The sequence below is a fragment of the Balearica regulorum genome, chromosome 5 (genome assembly GCF_011004875.1).
Source record: "Balearica regulorum gibbericeps isolate bBalReg1 chromosome 5, bBalReg1.pri, whole genome shotgun sequence".
Taxonomy (NCBI): Eukaryota; Metazoa; Chordata; class Aves; order Gruiformes; family Gruidae; genus Balearica; species Balearica regulorum.
Window position 1 is genome coordinate 23,129,458 of NC_046188.1, and position 20,184 is coordinate 23,149,641.

General features: G+C 37.4%; 1 protein-coding gene across 3 annotated transcripts in view; it reads right to left on the bottom strand.

The window, feature by feature from the left end:
* Nucleotides 1-20,184, bottom strand: part of TSHR (thyroid stimulating hormone receptor) — a 71,472-nt gene that overhangs the window by 26,554 nt on the left and 24,734 nt on the right. The window contains exons 2-5 of one of the 3 annotated variants that reach the window (XM_075753062.1): nt 16,142-16,213; nt 9,725-9,799; nt 2,467-2,541; nt 1,146-1,220 (exon numbers count right to left, since the gene is read on the bottom strand). In XM_075753062.1, coding sequence (XP_075609177.1) covers nt 1,146-1,220; nt 2,467-2,541; nt 9,725-9,799; nt 16,142-16,213 — 297 coding nt within the window. The remainder of the gene's footprint in view (nt 1-1,145; nt 1,221-2,466; nt 2,542-9,724; nt 9,800-16,141; nt 16,214-20,184) is intronic. The other 2 variants (XM_075753064.1, XM_075753065.1) reach the window with 2 other exon arrangements.

Genomic DNA, 20,184 nt, shown 5'->3' on the forward strand with positions numbered 1-20,184 from the left:
TGCCTCATGTGAACAAGCCCAACTAAATTAACAAAGCTTGCTAGTAGGAAAATTTGTTCCATCTGAGGACTGTAGTTAATGACAGATGGCTCCACCTAGGAAGTCTAGCTTAAAAGTAGGCAACTGTCAGTCCTGGGGTTTTGGTCCTTCAGTGGGACTATAGACTTGTACTTGAAATGTGACTCTACAGGTAAGGTTGGGCAAGGGTATTTAGACAAACTGTGTGTTCATAGAAGCTTATGCTGTCAATCTAAAACCACAAGTATCATCTCATTCAAGTACTATGAAAAGGAGTGAGTGACAAAAGGGAGATGAGTAGTCCTCTTTATTATAGACATGCTGTACCAGCCTCAGCTGACCTCACTACTAAGGCTGTCATGAAACAAAGGTGCTCTACAGACTTAAAAGCTCTACTTTATTTCTCAGCTTTAGTGATTTGCTTTTTAAGTTCCTTTTCTGTTTTCTTTATTAAAATATTAATTGTATGAAGCAACATATTTTGGATAAAATGTCTTCACCAAAATCTTCTTAAAAATGTGAGCTCAGCCGACACTGAGCTTTTTAAGGTGTAGTGATAAACAGTTGCTCTCAAGATTTTCTAGTTCTCATGCTCTTGAGGTTTCTGTGCTCAGGGTGGGGTCAGAAGAAATAAGGCAGATAGCCAAGGTTATGATTCAACAATATAGGAACCCAATGAAGAGTATTACCAGAAAATGTGTAATATGAGATCAACACGGCAGCACAAATTTGTTAATGATGACAGGATGACTTCATGCTAGCAGGCTGTATATGTCAGATCAGGACCTGTGTGTCACACTAACCTGACTTTGGACTAACTCAGGTATTGCACAGCCATTACAAAAACAAAATAAAAGAAGGCCTGTAGAAGTTGTGTGTCGTGTGCTTTGGTTAATTCCAGAGAAATGCGCTTGTGTGTCCATGTCTCTCATCCAGGTCAAATGTATAACACTAGGTGACTGGCATTTTCCAGACTTGGTACTAATGAACATTGAAATATAGCTTGAGGAAAAGTGCTTTGTCAGACTTATTTTTTATTTTTTCTCCAACACAGAAACCTTCACTATAGGTTTTCTTGAGATCTGAGGATGGCAGTATTCTAACCAGCTGTGAGGACAGATACTTACAGTAAAAAGTTCACATCAGATGAGTAGATTTTGGTGAGGTCTGGAAATGCTTTGAGTCCTGTATTAAAAATACCACTGAAAGGGAGAAGAAACAGAAAGAATTACATGTACTGGATCACTGAACAACAATCAATGTATTTAAAGCATTCAATAGGTGCAGGATGGTTATTTCATCGTCTTTGTTGTCAATCAATTCATTTATAAGCAACTGACCAAAATATAAAGATGCAAGAACAATTTAAAAAAATCAAAATACCAGATTTATGATAAATTATAGAATCTAAAAAATGGGAACACAGAATAATAAGACAGCTAAGGAGATCTGCAGAGGGAAGTAGCTTGTGAGGTGGATATGGAGAAAAAAAATTATGACTCTGGATTCACTTGAGAGATTAAGGCTGCTTCAGACAATGGTCTAGACCCCCAAATCCTCTGTCTTTCATTGAGGCTAAGAGCTGTTCAAATAGCTCTAAAAAGGGAAACTGTCTTCAAATATGAATATAATTAAAGTCCCTTATTTCTGAACTACTGTAGAGTGGAAATAACTTAAGAAAATATAGTTCTCAATTTTTAAAACTATTGTCCTCAAATGAAATTGTTTTGACTACTTTCTTTTTATTGCTTTCAGACCTACGGGAAAAATCTGGAAAAATCCTTCCTCCTCACTGCTACTCTTCCCCCCACCCAGCAAGTCCTTTCTAGAGTCTTCCAAACATTACTCAAAATCAAGTTATTCTCTTTCTCATCTCTCTTTCCTATGCTATAATTTTAGAATTTCATGGTTTGCTCACTCTGTGCTGCTCTTTAGAAACTTCATGGAAATACAAAGCATTCTTCAAGACTTCTTTCTGCCATAGAGGTGATATGAAATCAGGTGTCTATAGATGGGTGTCACATTTAGCAGACAGGTATGCTTTAAAACCCTGTGTAAATACCTAGTAAATATAAAAGATGCATATGTTTCTATTGTGTCCCTTCTTCCCACTATTCCCTACAAAAAAATATAGTAAGACAGCACTGATCATAAGAAGAAAGCTAGCTGTGGAATTTTGCCAAGGAAACGTAAGTGTATTCCAGACATTTAATGGATAAGAAAAATGGCAAAATTACTGATGAATTTGTGAACATGTTTTCCTTTCTTGCAAAAGTAATTAAAGTCCCAACCCCTTCCCTAACTGGCTTTCTGTTATTAATACAAAGCAATAGGGAAAACCATTGCAATCAGTTCCAAAATGAAACGCAAAGAAACAAAACTGCTATAGTGTGGAGAGTCATCTGGGAGGCTTAAATGCCAACTTGTTAACAGGTACGAAATACTTACAGGTATTTCAAAAGTGGGAGGTTCTTAAAGGCATCTGGATCTATGTAATCCAAGTTTCTAAGATTTCGAATTTCACTGTAAAAAAGGGAGGAACATTGCCACATTGATTAATAATATTTGATTATTTATAACAACAGAAATCAGCCATGTTAAAATGAAATTTCAGGCACTTAATTCCTGCAATGAGCTTTTGTACTGACAACACTAGCTCAAGACCACTATGTATTCTGAGCAATCTTACACCCATGAGTTATCATCTGGACAGATGTGGTCCTGGAGATGGCTAGGTATCAGGAAGCTGGGTTTTAAGGATACCTCTGCCACTGGAATCATTTCTACGGGATAAAATCAACACAGCCAAGTTGTCTGAGAAATAAAAGTGGGAAAAGAGACATAAGACAGTAGCTAAATCAGTATGTAGGTACAGATACCAAGACTTCAGCCTCTCTATATACTGTTGTACTGACAAAACGGTTCTGCTCCACCTTTCAAGTCTTCAGTTTTTACTTTGTTTACTCCAGCATTGCAGGGAGACAAGGATTTACCTTTTACTTGCATGTTAAACTGATGTAATTAATAGCTATACTACTGCTGTTACAGTGCTGTATTCATATATTCTTCATGTCTGTTAGCTACTTTGAACAGTACTGTTTCTGTATTTACAAGAAATCTTCTCAGTGTCAGTCTCTTGCTTCTCTCATATCATTTTATTAGTTATGTAACTATCACACTCCCAACAGTGGAATTTGCTCCAGCTGAGCAAACTGACATGTTTTTTCCATCACTTACTACATTTAAAATGCTGGACTCATGAGCTTTCTGGCCAGATATTCCTTTGTTGTGGACCAAACATATTTCAAGAAAGAGAGTCTTCAGATCAACCTTCACCCTGGAAATGGTTAATGCATTGGAGTACCATAGAGTTATCGGGTTTTGGCTTGTTGCTATTCATAGTATTCTGCGTAAATGACTTGGATGAGGGTACTGAAGGTAAGAATTCAAAATCTACAGATGGTACTAAAATTGGAAGCACAATAATGCAATGAGACTCAATCAGATTTTGATTTATTAAGTAATTGGGCCATGAGAGGGCATGTGCTGTTTAACAAAGGGAAATTAAAAACTAATTAATCTGGGAATAAAAGACTTAAAACTGCCAGATGAGACAGTTGGCACAGTAATCAGAGAAAATCTTAAATAATGTGAGTGAGGAAATCAATATGATTTACTTGAATGTTGGGGAAAGGTTTATGTCCCTGCTGTTCAATTTCCTTGAACTGGTAATGCTGGGATTAGGAAAGAAGTATACTTTAATATATACTGTATTTATATTTGCATTTCATCCAACACTCTGTATTGCAGGGGTTTCTTAAAGCCCAAAAGGAAGAAAAGGGATCATTGTGGTAAGCACTACAGAAATCAACAGGAGACAGCCAGTTACTTAGATATCTCTAGAAAATATAAATGAGAATGAGGATGGGAGAGGTATAAAAAGGTAAAAGGTGATTTCATGAAAGTGAACGCTATGCTTAAGAAAAAAAATCAGGAGAAAAAATTCATTTTTTCCTATTTCTAGTCCAGTCAAATATGCCTCTTGCACTTGACTGGCTGAATATGTGGCCTCTCATATCATATGCATGAAAAAGAGAAAGATCTTCAAATTCAGTTCCATTCATGAACTGTGCTGCTGTCCTTGTTTTGCACACTCAAACATCATTAATCTCAGAGTACTGGAAGGATTCCCCCCCTGAAATCACAGATTTAAAGGATATCTATAGCTCCATCAATATGGGAGCCTGTGAAGTTAAGCCCGTAAGGAGAAAAGATATTTGAATAGTTCTGATCTCATCAGTTAACAGGATAGTAATACAGAAACTGGACTTCACAATTTCTTTTACATTAGTCAGTCATGAGTAATATACTCAAAGGTGCCTAAATGTTATCTGATAGTAATTTTCGAATCATAATCAAAAGACTGCTGTGGTATAAGGAGTACTTCCAAACGATCCAAAAAACTAAGAAAAGCAAGTAGATTATCGGTAGATTCACGAGACAGGGGTTGCATGTTTATCAGTAAGCTTTTCTGAATTGGTGAATTCACGAGATGGAAACCCACTGACTTAGAAAGTTAAGGTTCCTTTGAAAAGCAGCTCTAGGAAAACTATTAGTAGTATTAGCTGCCTAAAATACAGATAAAACCAAAGAGTATATTTTAAAATGTCTAGTAGGCTAGTTCCCAGGTATCTCAGTGTCTATGAGAGCTGATTTTAAGTGACTTCTGAAATGGAACTTTGACACACTCTATAAATACAACACAATCTTAGCATACAATGCTTAAATTCTGCATTCAACAGCAATATAACAATTCCAAGTCCTTCTGGGAATGAAGTTCGTTAAAGATATAGAAAAACCCCAACAAACCTAAGATGGTTAATAGGCATCTTTTTTGACCATTGACGCAGAGAGGCAAAAAGTGCCCTGAACAAACATTTCACTTTGCAGTCCTAACTAAAATTACGTAGAGATACTCATAAGAAAGAAGGATGCTGCTATGTACACACAAGATAACAGAATTATTTGTGGAGTATTTACAAAATTATTCAAAGTTACCTTACAAACTATTCAGCTTCTGCTTTATTTTTAAAAGTACATAAAACACTTAAGAATTGGCTTATTTGTGCTCTAAAGACAATCAAGGTTTTAAATTTTATTTCTGGCACTCAGACAAGTAATTAAAAGTGTACTAGGTTCACAATCAAACCACCACTTGACTGTCCATGTACAGCAACTCAGTTTTGCGTTTTAAAGAAAATACTTAAAAAATTTTAACACTTCAAGAACAGATATGCAGACAGGCAGTTGATGATATAAAGTCCTATGTCAAGACTTACAAATAATTATGAACTTATGTCCAGTTATGAAGATACAAATATTTAGTTCCAAATCCAAATGAAACTAGAAATGAAACTAATAATAATAACTATTCAACTATTAGCCTAGTGAATTAATTAATGAGATATAAGTTCACCAGATAATGTCTAGAAAGGTTAATAAGCTACTTTACATCCTATATGAATTTAGTAATGTTAAAAAAAAAGCATATATATTTACATATTTAAGTGGCTTCTAAATTTCATTTACCAGACATGCCTTTCATACCTGCCTTGCAGTATTGACACATCCTTGAATTTGTTCAAATTTGTTCAAGACCAGAATTGAAAAATTCCAAATCTGGCCATAGAGTCTTAATATAATCACGTTATGCTGAGATACCTATGAAGACTAAGGATATCCAGGTCAGCAGTTCTGAAATGCTTTAAATCAGCCCTTTTTTTTCTTGTAATAACTTGGGACCCCTCTCTACCTGCTTAGACTTACTTTCTCTGTAGCTTCCTTGGCTTCTCTCACTTCTATGTATACTTCCATGTTTTATTCTCCCCATACAGCCAAACTACCCACGTTATTTCATCTGCATGCACCTGTCAAGCCTTTGCACCGTCAGCACCAGAAAACTGGCTCGGGCTCCCTATAGTCTATTCCCTGTCTCCAGACTGCAGCTTTTAACAAGATTTTTCTGCACAGCACTTGTCCCAGTGCCCTGAAATCCACTGCAGGTATGCAGCAGTCCCCTCAAATCTTTTCAGTGTTCCTCTCCAGATATTTCCATCAAATCACCTCTCCTTTCTGCAGTGCCGTATGCCATGAGCTGGCTCCACAAGCTGTCCAAGAAGAGAAGTGCAGCCCTGGCCCAGAGGCTGGTGGAGCTGTCCCAGCCCTTGGCTTCAGCTCACCGCAGAGATGGAGAGCAGTCCCCCACCAGCTCTCCAAATGATGTTGCATATACGAGGGCAAGCCACTTGAACCATAACCTTTGGCCCTGTTCCCAAATGCTGAGAGGGCTTTTCATGTGGTTGTATAAGAGGAGAGAGCTTTTGGAGTGAGGAGAAGGGAGTAGGCAGAGATCAGAGGAGAGTGAGCAGAGACACAGAGAAGGGGAAAAGAAAGAGTGAATTTTTCTGGGGTTCCTTCCATAGAAATGTTTTCCAGAGAAACAATAACCTAATTACGAAAGCTTTTTATTTAGTGTAATGCTACTGAGCTGCAGCTCTACTAGTAAGATAACTACACAGAGACCTTGACTACTAATCAGACACTTTCACAATTATATCTAGATAAAATAAATACTTATGCCATTGTATCAGAGACATAGTTCTGAATTTGTAAACACGTGAAGTTTGTCTCACAGATGTACTTAAAAATGCTAAAGACAAAAAGAAGGAACAAAAAAACATTGTGAGACAAATTTACCACAATTGGGAAAAAACCCCAAACAAACCACAAAGTCTTGGCCCTGATTTTCATCTTCATAGAACGCTAATTTTGCCATTAATTGCAACCAAAATGAGATCTGGCCCATTGAAATACAGCAGGTGATCAGTATACTTGGTTTGCAGAAGTTGCTCAGCACTTGACAGGCATAGGTTCATAAAAATACAACCTACACTTAAAAACTGCTGAGGTCTGGAAGGAACAGAAAGTCAGGACAGAGGCACATGAACTGAATATGGACCAAGAAAACGGATCAAAGCTGAACAGGCTTGGCAGACAGGGATGATGACGAACACAGGATGCCTATTCACATGACACTTGATTCAAACCAAAGCAATTAGTTCCTCCCTTCCACAAACACTAAATTTTCTCCTAAGAAGTTCTTATGTTTAAAAACAAATGTTTTTAAAATGAAACTGTGTGTATAAATTTAAATTAGGGTAAAAAGATTATTTACATAAAACTGTAATTTATGAAAAGTCCGTGAAAAACAACCTGTGAAAATGAAACTCTCTGAAATTACTTCTTTTCAAAACCATTAGAGTAACTTCAACCTCCTTTAAAATACCCTATGATAGTCTTTACCCAGAATTATTTTAGCAATAATACTTTGAAAATTCTATGAAAGTACAGAACATTAAACAAATACATAGCACAACATATACATTTATCCCTGAATAATCTGTTCTTTGGAAAGTAAATCAAACCCAGCAACGATAGTGTTAAGAATCAGAGGAGTTATGGAAACAATTCAGAAAACTGGTCAAATTTATAAATTGCTTCCTTTTACAGCTTATATGTCTAATTTGCTAGATGCCTGGATATTCCCTGATTAAATAATAGATGCGCCTTACTTCCAAATAGATTTTAAAAACCTGGTAAGCACTTTTGAGTGGTAGAGGTAGCCCTTCTTCATGAGCTATCTGCAAAGGTTTGGGGTTTGCCTATAATTTTTGTGAGTAGACTTCAGGTGCCTTGTCCTAGGTAGTATTTTTGGCTCTCCCCCCCCCCCAAGAAAAAAAAGCACTGGCTGTTCTTCCAGGCAGGAATATAAACGTGCTCTCAGGGTGAGTAGGGACTGGAAGAGGACAAGAAAAAAGGCTTCTACTCATATTCCTTGCCAAGTGTTCAGAGAGTAGAAAGTAATGCAAATTAGGCAGTGCTACAGAGCACATCACAAGAATGAGTGCCTTGGGAGGCACAGCAACACCAGAGCTCCATCCAACACTTCTTCAAACTAGTCACACTCTTAAAAGTACACATTTTGTGGAGGAGTTCTTTGTATTCAAAGGCTTATGTTACATTATTCTTTGAAGGAGATCAATTTTGTTATGAATTAAGATCCCAAGGGAGAATTTTCTAGTCATTCTCCACTTTGAATATAATACAGAAACAATAGAAAACAGCTATCTAGCCAGCTAGCTCCATTTTACCTCACGCCGTCCTCAAGAAGACTTTATATCCATATAATTTAAACCAGACAAGATACTACACTGCATATTGCATGAAAAAATCCTGCAATGAAATGCGATGGCCCAAGAGCATTTTAACTTTAACTTGTAATAAGGTGAACCACAAAACAAGTACCACATGAGGAATTTGTAATGCATAGTGCTAAATGCTTTATTCATTGCTTATAGAGGTGCTGCAGTAAATGTTTCATTAATTGTTCGTTTGTGTTAAACAAGAAATCCTAAAGACACAACAGCTGTGAAAGAGGAAGATGGAACGTGAAGATGACAGGCCTGGAAAAACCATCTACAGAAGAGGGAATGGCATTGTAACCAAAGATAAGTACTGTTATCACACCAAACCCTTTCTGTGAAACTCTTTCAGGAATATTACAGGAGCATGTTCTTGGACTGAACTAGGTCTCTGGATCCTGGGCAACCTCCCCAGGAAAACAGTTCTAGTGTTTACTTATGCCAGCCATATCAAAACATTTCCTAGAGTCTAATGTGAATCTTGCCTAATTTCATTTAAGGTTATTATTACTTTTGCTTTGTCAAACATCAGTGTGGAAAGTGGGTTGTAGCTTCCACCCCTTGCAACAACCTTAAAAGACATATCTATCTGCCTCCGGCATGTTTTCTTTCTGGACACAAAAGTCTTTCCTCTCTGTCAGTGTTTTCTGGATCCATGATGACCAACAGTGCTCTCCCATGGAACCTCTGCAAACACAAATCTTCTCTGAAATATGCCAAACTGCAACTCATCTGGGCTTTACGACAGTGGCACACTTTCCTTCCCACATTTGGACCAATAATGGAAACATGGAAGAGCACCAGATGCAGGATGGATTCTATGATGCTTTAGTCAATACATTACCTCCTCATTTTGACATTCAGGTACTGCTGAATGATGGAAACTCCCTGGATGCAGGTATCCTACCACTTCTGTAACTGCCCCAGTGCATCGTTTGGTGAGGACTGGTCAGAACAAAAAGGTATAAAAACACTTCCCAGAAGCTTTCGTCCATGACATTCCCATTCCGTTTAATAACCAGATGAACACTCTTCCTTTTACTAGTCTCCAGCTAGTGTCATTTTGCTCTGTGCTTTGGCCCTTCTGATTTTATTTTTGGTGCTTATATTACTGTTTTACACTTACCTTCAGTAATTTAACAGAAGGAATTCTTAGTTGCCAGTTTATTTCAACTTGCCATCAAGTTCATAATGTAGTCCCACATATTTTTCATTGCACTTTCTTACACTTCTATGGGAGGATACAGAAAAGCAAGGGGACTAAAACAATGTAGGGAAAGAAAGTACAAGTTAAAATAGAGACTGACTCCACATTACGGAGAAGGGAAATGAGAAAAGGAATATTTAGCTACAAAGGAGACAAGAATTACAAATATCAATGTTATTTCCACACATCCCCAAATTTATTTTATCACTGTATTCATTTATTTAATTACAGTACTTACATATGAGTGACTTTACTCAAGCTGTTGAAGGAATGGGCCTCCAGACTCTGAAGTGTTTCATCTATGGAGATGTAGCTAAACACCACCAAACAGAAAAAGAAACAAGCCTCAGACCTTGACAAGCCATGGCTAGTGCCCATCATGCCACTTTATTTTTCCTCTAATTCTTTTTCTCATCCAATTGTCATGACACTGCCAGGCACACAGTGTCTGAGGGAGGAACTTTTAACAGGATTTTGATTTTGACTGGTGCCTTACATGCTCCTATACTTTAGAATACAATTAAATAAAACCAAAACACAACAGTGGCATAAAGCAGCAAAAGCAAACATCCATATTTCACATTTCAGAATCATATTTCTTCCCTTTTCCCCGCTTAATGTCACCTTGGAGTTCTCTAATGGGATCTAGCCCTCAGGTAAATTTGCATATTTCTCTATATCGAAGAATTAAAAAGGAAGGAAAGGAATAAAGATGGTTCTTGGGCCATCACTGCAACAACTGTCACAATTTCTCTAGAGAGAAACAGATCATCAGGGCAACTGATGCTTTGGTACTGCTGAGGAAAAAAATGTGATCTAATGAATTCAGAGAGAAACTCTAGCCATACAGTGGCTGTCATAAAGGATGTGAAGAGTAATGTGGCTCAGAAGCAAAACCAGACAGCAAGCATTAGAAATATTTATTTGCACACAGTTTCGACTGAGTCGCATTTGTACTGCTAGTGATCTACTGAATGTGATGAGAAAATAGCTCTACAGAGTTTCTCCACCATCATTAGGAGGATGGAACTACTGTTGAAGGCTTTGAAGTGTGAATAAAGTAGCAATACAACTAAGCAGTGCAGATTTTCAGGGTAACTGACTTATTACTCTTTGGGTTAAATTACCTGATTCTGTCTTTCAAAATATCTCTTAGTTTTATAAATTTATTAATGCTGGAATAGCATTTAAAAGATGTATTCCTGTATTTTATTTATTTTCCTAATCATATTTTATATCATATTTCTAATCTATAGATCTTTTAAAATAATTGGAATGCTTTTTGTATTCTTTATTATAATTATTAAAATATTTAAGTACTATCTTACCAAAGTTACTGACTCAGTTTTTAATATTTTGCATGGTTACACATACCCTGAGCAACTTCATCATTATTTTAAATGCACAAAATTAAATTGACTAGAAGAGTCCTAGACATCAATTTTAGATGTCAAAACCAAATAATATGTAATAATAAAGAGACTGTATCATATGCCTTTCCTCCTTTTTAATCAATAGACCTGCAAAGGCGTAGAATCATACTTAAATTAAAAAATATCCAACTGGTATTTTACATCAGTTCTAATTGGGTTGTGTTCCTTAAACAAAACAGAGAAGATTTTTAACATTCTTTCCACTTTTTTTCCAATGACAGTGTTAAGAGTAATAATAATAAATAGCAAATTAAAATATGATCATTTAACCCAGGAGAGTTTTTTAATACAATAAATTATGGATCAGATTTTTATTTTTTGTGGAAATTTTAAAGAAGATAAATCTTTATTTCTTTTAATGGATATTAAAAAAATATTTTAAATGTTTTAAAAAATTGGAAAGAATACTTTCTGACCAGTGCATGCTCTAACAACCAGCAGATGACTAATACCACTAACAGTTCCAAGGGAATTTGTGTCATCTCCAGACTGGAGCTAAAAGCATATTACCTGAACTAACTTTAACTCTTCAAACATGGCATTTACTTTTTATTGCTTACTTTGGAGATGTATTCAATAGCATTTGAAAAGATACCACAAAAGTAACTAGTAGAGATTTTATGACCAAGAGATTCTCTTTCTACAGTAATATTGCTCTTACAAAGCTATTCGCTTCTTCTGAAAGGATGGAAGATAGTAAAAGAGGGATACAATAAAGAAAGTATTTCTAGTCTATCCCTCTGTGATTGAGTATTGCAGAGTTAGATATTTATATGAGATGGTCTAATTTTGTTTTCCAATAAATGTCTATTGCCCAGAAAATTGGAGTTTCAGTCTTAAAAGAAAATTAATTATTCCATTTAAACAGAGCCTACATTTTAACATACCAAAAGGTAGGTTATATCAATGACACATTAAAAAAAAAAAAAAAAAAGTTGTTCTATGTAGCAAACACCTATATATATAAATCAGCTTGACAGAAAATGAGATTAAAAAAATGAATATGGACAAACATTGCATCTTCATGCTGGGGCTAGGAATTAGAGAGTACTTTTTGTGTGCTCTGTGATCAAAACGGGCCACCTTAGATCAGGAAGATAAGCACTTTTCTCTCACATAGGAGAAGAGGCAAAAGAGCAGCAATGGGGATTCCTCATCCCCTCCCTCACCTCTACAGCCCCCACGTCCCTTCCCACCACGCTGCACGTCACGTTTTTACCGCACTGCCTGGCTTGGAGCTGACTGAGTTACAGTTTTGTATCGTTCAGCTGGGGGACAGAAGTGGGAAGGAAACGGCTTATTTTCTTTGTGTGTTGACCTCCACTCTTCTGCTCCATAAGCAGATGTACTTGTGTACATTAATTAAACCACATCATCATTGGACAGGGAAATTAGTACTTTTATTTGCTTTAGTGTCATCTAGATAAACACCCAACCCACACACACACACATTCAAAAACTCCTCTGAGACAGGAATGTCAAACAGAAACATCTATTAATGGTGCATAAACATTTACTTCCAAGTGTTCAGAGTGCCTCCAAAAACCTTTGGGTTCTGGCTAATGAACACATAATACAACATGTTAAATGTAAGAAATAAAAATCATAGCATCAGAACTGGAAGGAGTTGCATCAGAAGAAGAGGGAAAGCATGTTTAGATTCCCATTTTGAAGGCGTGTTATAATGCAGCACCTCCTCTCCCTACCAGCTGTGTTTAATTTGCAGGATTTCAAAATGCCTTCAACACCCATCGCAAATACAGTCACAGCTTGAACACCAAATGCACAGCTTCAGAGAAAGTCTGGTTGCAGATAACACTTTAATCACCACTGCCCGTTCAGAAAGAGCTTGAGAACACAGGATTTAAAGCAGATTGGCACATGGCAGTAGCCGCAAGGTCCTCTCCCCACCCTTATTTTCTTCCTTCCTCTCTCCGCCTTTCTTCCCTCTTTTCCAGCCTCAGCATCCCACCGGCTGCCCTTGTTGTCCTCTGCTGCTGATGGAGGGCTGCTCGGTGATGTGTGGGGCACTTCACGAGAGGACGACCAGGAGCAGCTAAGGTAATCGAAGCCCTGAGCTGGGGCTGGACTGTATGGGCTGGCACTGGGGAGCAGGGGAGGTGTGGGAGGTGCGGTGCAGATGTGTGCTAGGTGTGGGGCACTGGCTGTGGGACAGCAGCGCGCACAGGGCTCAAAAGGCACTGGTTTGCGCAAAGGAGAACAGTGCACGGGAAATTTTGTGTTCTGCATGGGGCTGCTGGCAGAGAGCACGGTGCAATGTGGGGATGCTACTTTGCATGGAGAAGCTGTGGAGAAAACTGCTCAGGGAGCTACAGGTCAGGTGTCTGTCAAGTACTCATGAATGTGACCCCAAAGCATCATCCTGAGCCCAGAAAAACACTCCTTATCTTTGACCTTTCAACCTGTATTGATGTATTTGCAGCTTTAAGGATGTAAAACAGAAATTTCTCTTGCATCTGGATACCTTATAAAACCTTTTTTTTTCAGTGCACTGATGCATTTCTGGCAGGAATTAGCTTTGCACTTGAGCATTTCATTGAAATGCTTTTTGTTTCATTTCTGTGGCAAAGCAGCACAGGGAAACAATCTCTACTCCTGGCTGAAGAGTACATAGATATGCATTCATTTAAGAGAAATAGTAGCTCTAAAATTTTTGTTTAAACAAGGTTCATAAAGAGGACAACTAAATTTTCTATTCAGTACAGCGGAAAAAAAGGTTTATTTGTGGAAATTATATAGTAAAAAACCACATAGCAAACGAAAGTGCTATATTGGAACAGTAAACACAGTCTCTATCACTCGATTGAAACTTCAGAATATTTTCTAGATGAGTTTACAAAGCAAGAAATGATCTAGTAATTTTCATTGCTGATGGAAATCATGGGCTGGGAGAGGCAAATGAGACGTGTGGTACCTTAGAGGCCAAGACATACACACAAGAGCTGTAGTTAAAATACAGGTACTGATTCCTTAACCCAAAGTTTGTATCAAGAAGGTGGGAGTTCATGATTTGTAGTAGCAATAATGCTGTAAGAAAAATCCAGAAGGGCATTGACACTGTTCAAATTTAAACTGCTGTCTATTCTTCATAGGCTTTTTAAAATTAACAAGAGAAAGAGAAATATGGTAAGCCAGAAGGCATTGCACAGCTGGAGAGAGAGTGTAGTGCTACCACATCAGGTCATGATTTTAGGTAGGTTACTGCTATATTCAACTGTATCTATGCTATTTTCCTACACATAAATGTGGAGTGGGGGGGAAGGTAAAACTCCTTCAGATACTTTCTATAAAGAATAATTTGGGGAAGATATTGACATTTATTTTCCCAGGTAGCCTTGAAATCACAAACCAAATAAACTGACATGGATACCAATATATTATCTTAAGATGTGTAAAAAGTACCTATTCCTCTCTTTCAAGGCCATAAGGTCTTTGTAATTCTGGCTTTACTCTTCAGCTGAAATGTGATCAAAGCATGCAACAGAGTGGTTATCTGTTACCACCTTGCTACCAAACTGTATAGGCAAAAGATCGTCACATTGACTCATAATGCCCATGGAGAGAGACTAGGTGGCTAAGTCTCCTTAGCCTATGAGGTCGCTAAGTGATCTTCAGACAGGCAGTGTGAATACCCCTTCCGCATCTCCGGTGCCATGAAGATTAGGAAGATTTGCTGTAACACCCTTTTGGCCACTGGAAGTTTTTGGAGGCTAAGCATGTTTAGAGAAGGGTTCACTGAATTCTTCAGATGAACACCTGTGCTTTTACAAATTCATAAGTATTACCATTTGAGAATTTTAAAAACTGAAAAGCGTCTAAGCAATGGATTGTGTGTCACTGAAAACCGAAGAAGAGTTGATATCCTTCTACATCTAATAAAACTCTGTTTTGAACAAAGTTTATCAGGTTTATATATGATACTTTACCTCATATGAGGCATATTCCCCCCCAAAAGAGACCCCATAACAATACATTATCTATCTGATTAAAAGGAGATGATAAATGAGACTGCAGATATTCAAGAACAATTACTTATAAGGATTTTAGAAAGTCATTACTTCAATACACCTGGATGAAACTATAAAATATAATTAGGCAGACCTCCATGTCTCCCCAAGGTCCTGTTTCATGAATTCTTGAACAATAGTCCATCTCAGCCATTCAGCCAAAGCTCAGCTGGAGTTGAGACTTGCAAGGAATGTCAAGAACAAGAAGAGCTCCGTTAGTAATAAAAGGCTGAACAAGAAAAATGTAGGCCTCTTGCTGAATGAGTTGGTTCATTTAATTAACAGTGGACTCAGATAAAGCTGAGTGCCAGACTGGATAAAACCCTAAGCAATGTGGTTGGACCTTATAGTTGGCCCAACTTTGAACAGGTAGTGGCCTTGAGGCCTCCTGAGGTCCTTTCAAAATTACATGACTCTCTCATTCTAGGGAGTGAATTGGGAGATGGCAAAGAAGTTCCATGCATCGAATAGACATCCACAGGATGGTAGATTAGGGGCCACCCACCAAGAAGAAGAAATAAAGGTGGGACAACTTTGTATCAAGACTGCTGACATTAACGAGCAGTACAGTGCAAGGGTAGCCACTTTCAGTGGGACCAATGTTGACAGGAGGCAAATAGGTAGAGGCTGCTGGTTGTGCATTTACAGATCATATCCATGCATGTGTTTACATACAAAGGAAGTGACACAATGAAAATCCCTCTCACATCACTCAAATACTAATGTTTTGGTGAAAGTCCATCCCTAGTCTAGAAATGTCACAGGGTCTCCAATGAAATGAGTTACAAATCATGCTGGGAGCTGGAAACAAATTTTTAGCCAGGACCAGCAATAGAGTATGTTCATTTGTTATGAATGAAACCATTTCTCATATTTTGCAAACAAAAAAAAAAAAAAAAAAAAAAAAAGAAAAAAAAAAGAAGAAAGTAAGTTTTATAGCCCTATTTATCACATCTACTTCAATAAAGGTGTGCTTTTATCCAAAAATGCCTACTATGCCTTCCTTTAGCTGGTTCAGGTTATGAACAATGGGATGATTACCTGCAGTTCTAAAATGTAAGTAAGTGGTGAGGTAGCAGAGGTGTGAGAATATTTTCATTTCAGAAGATTTTATACACAAAGACAGAATTTTGGAGAAGGAAAGTGATTTTTTAATAAAAGAGCTGAAAGAATAATATCACAAACAGAACTTACATCCTAGAGATGTTGGGGAGATTGGAAAAAGCATCACTTGGAATTGTTCGTAGATGAGTCTCCATAAACCTCCTATAGAAATAAAAGTTTGGCAGTTAATATCCTTTGATAAGTACAATTTAACATTAAAAAGTCCTACAGAACTCCAGCTCTGCTCCAATGTTTTCTATTCTTCTCTTCCCTTTTCCCAATATTTCCATGTTTGCCTCATTTCTATTCCTGTTTCATTATGTGGCTTGGTTTGCTTGGTGTGCTCCTTCAATCTAAATTACAACCTTCTGCGTCATCTCTCCTAGGAATTCAGCATTCAGTGGTAATGATGGACTTTCCAAAACTCCAGATCATGACCAGCAAACATATTTGCCCATTGAAGTAAATGAAGTATTAAGAGTATAAGCATTTTTTTAATCATTTCAGGCTCTACAAAGATATCCCATCCCTCATTCTGAGCAAGAAATTCAGGTATACCAGCCAAAATTGAAATAGAACAATTGCATACTATCTCCACAGAATTCTCCATATACTTTGTAATAAATACATTCTTCCTTCCTAAACCTCTGATGTGGGGATGGCATGTTATTTTTCAGTTTAAGCCCAGTTAAAGATGCACTTCAGGAGAGAATAGAACTATGTATCTTATCCATCTGCAGGAAGTTTCAGGAAAACAAGCAATATTTAAGGGAGATACTTATCAACAGCCAAGGTCTTAACAGAATGAATCGCTAGCAGACTGACTTCTCCAAAAAAAGGAGGAAATGCTTTGGAAAATTAGTATATAGTGTCTGTTAAACTTACAGTTACAACCTGTCATTGCTGGATGAGGTAATCTTTGGTTTTCCGGTACATCTGGGAATACAGTTACATAATTTATAGTCAATGAATAGTCTGAAGAAAAATCAAGAAAATTGATAGACTTTTCCCATAGCTGCTTTTAAGAACAGTTTTCTGTTTCATAAGGTGAGGTATCTGATCATAATACTTGTATTTGATTTACACAGACAAAAATATTATCATCTTAGGATGTATCAAGTTTCTGGAACTTGCATACAAGAAATAAAAATATCTGTAGAAATTTTTAAAACTCCCATCTTGAGTAAAAATACAAATTAACAGAATGTACACTCGTATCATCCCAGGGGAAGGCTCTGTCTGCTTCCCAAGTAAACATCCCGTACTCCATATACTTGTTACAAGAATGAGCAAGGAGAACCTAAAGACTTCTATTTTTCCAACACTGGGTTGATGTTTCTCTTGACCTCAATCCACCCAGCTCCCACCCAGCCCCCAACCAGGGGAATGTCAGTTGGTCCAGAGGTATACTTGCCTATTCCTCAGCACCTATAGCAACTCGACACCCCTACCAGTGCTCTCCCATCCTTCTCCCTCCTCCCCTTCATACTATTATCACAGTCCTACACAAAATATTTGTAAAAACCAGCTGCTTAGTCCAGCACAGCCTGCTGATCTTGCTGTTGTGTTTCAACATCTGTGTTTCCAGGCCTCTTAGGAAGCTGACAGTGATGACTTAGGAAATTCTGGTTTCAAACAGATCTTAACAAGTCTTAAAGTAGAACAGAGTGATGAGGGTCCTTGACAGGCTGGAGAAGTGGGCCAACAGGAACCTTACACAGTTCAACAAGGAGAAAGTGCAAAGTCCTGCACCTGGCGGGGAGCAAGCCCATGCACCAGTACATGGAAAGCAGCTTTGCAGAAAAAGACCTGGGGGTCCTGGTGGACACCAAGTTGAACATGAGCCAGCAATATGCCCCTGCTGCAAAGAAGGCTAATGGTATCTTTGGCTGCATTAGGAGGGGAAAGCAGTCCTAAGGCCTCTCCCTGAGTCAGAAATCTGAAGCCAAGAAAAACATAGTTTAAGCCATTCTGGCTATTCAAACTCACTTTTAACCTCTCTTATATCCCTCTGGTCCTCTGTTCACCTACAAAATTCTGACTCACATGATAGTTACTTCCCATCGCCAATCATAAGAGAAACTAGTGCTTAACCTATCACTTATGCATAATTCCATGTTCCAGAAAAGCAAGAATTTAAACACCATCCTAAGTCTCTTCTTGACCTCCTGTTCTTATGTAAGACATTCAACCCTCTCCCTTTTTGTCAGATAATGAATGAGGTCAGACCCATCATTCATGAGCTAAACATGGGCTAAGTGAGCTCACGTTAATCTTTCATTGCCATGCCCGAAATTTACACATCCCATCAGAAATTCTGGATAATATTTATAAATCAATTATAGCAAAGTTGCTGTATACTGAAATGACTCTGCATTTATAAATTTCTAGATAAGGCTCCTAATATCTCAAGAATAGACACAATGAAGAAATGTAGCCTTAAAGGCTATATTTTGACTAAATGGCTGGGAAATTTTATTATATGGGCTGGAAGTGGGAGTATCATATTTCTTCCTGTTTATCTACTGGAGTTTAAAAACATACCAACATTCTGCAAATATGACAAAAAACCCTATGGGGTAGAAGATGTGTTTATAAACGGACCCATAAAGAAAAGAGACAGTAAAGTGTAAACAGAAAGAAATCTTAGACAGAAGAAGAGAAGAAATACCCCTTTTCATGTCAAAAAACTTGGTTGTGAGGTGAAACAGTTTCAGAGATTGTCAGCAAAGCTGAAAGACTCCAAGTTCATGTAATACACCTACTACACAAACAACATGCTAAATAATAACATGCAGCATATACTGACAAAGTAATTGGAGTTCGTTAGCTGCTGTTCTTCAACTACTTGCTGTCTTTACGGACTGCTGGCCGAGGTCAAAGAATCCATGATTATGCAGACCATAAAATGGAGTCAATACAACAGGGCCAAACTTTTAAGCCAGCCTTTGTGTACAACCACTTGCAAAGCTCCAATTCTCTCTGAGTTTTAAAAACCTGTGGTACATTACTGGTAATTTTAAGCCATCTCCTAAAGCAATTTAAAATTTTGCAGACAAAAATCAGTGCTTCAGTCCCTGTTTGCCAAGTGTGAGTCTGCGGATAATTATTGGTTGGGGACCACCAGGCACCAGTGGTGTGTAGAAGGCTGTGGGATGGACAGCAATTCTTTGGAGAGGGAAGAAAACAGGCTGAGAAAATTCTCAACCAGAACAGGCTATGATGGAACAAAAATGCGAGTAATTTCAATAGATTAGCTTTAGTTTAGCCCAGTCCAACTGCATATAAAGATCACAAGCTTACCAACTGAGTTAATACACTCTTCAGGCTGGGAAAGTAGCAAGTTTGGGAATTTAAAGCCCAAAGCTAGAAACAAGAAAGGCAAGACCACTCAGGACTTCCAGCCTGACAACCATAACAAACAGTGTGAACATATGATGAATAATTGAGAATTCATTATATTAATGGACTGTGATTCTTCCTGTCTTGCATGCATTAGAAATTTTCTTTAAACCTGCATGTTTCAATTTGAAATTTAGCAAGTGAGTATCCAGCCAGCCACAGTATGTTCACGAAGAAAGTAAGCTTTTTCAGAATAAAAGAAAAAACTTTACTGGGAAAATATACATTAGTTTTCCAAGTGAGAAAAACTGTAACTATAAGCACTGACATATTTAATAGGCTCATTTAATTTCCCTTCTATATTAAGGCAAAGACAACACGCATGAGAATGTTCAATACCATTTAATAAAAAAATTGCTCCTGTGCTAACCTGAGTACTACCATTTATTTCTACCTTTATTTTCTCATTCAGATTAAAAGCCTCAATAAATCCAGAAAAAATCTTCAGTCTTAGCACATAAAATCTTTCAAAAAGAAGAACCCAAAGTCTGAGGTCATTTTCATTACAAACATGTTATCAATATTTGCAAAGATACAAAAGCATACAGATCACATTTTTACTAAATGAGTTGTTTTAAAAATGACAATAAAATGTTTAAGAAAAACATTTTAAGGTTTATAGGATAACATTTAATTTGCATTTCTTAGTTTCATAGGTCAGAAAGTCAGTTTGAACTTTTAAAAATTTTTCTTCTGCTTTGATATTTACACCAACAGTTTAGCCTGTACAT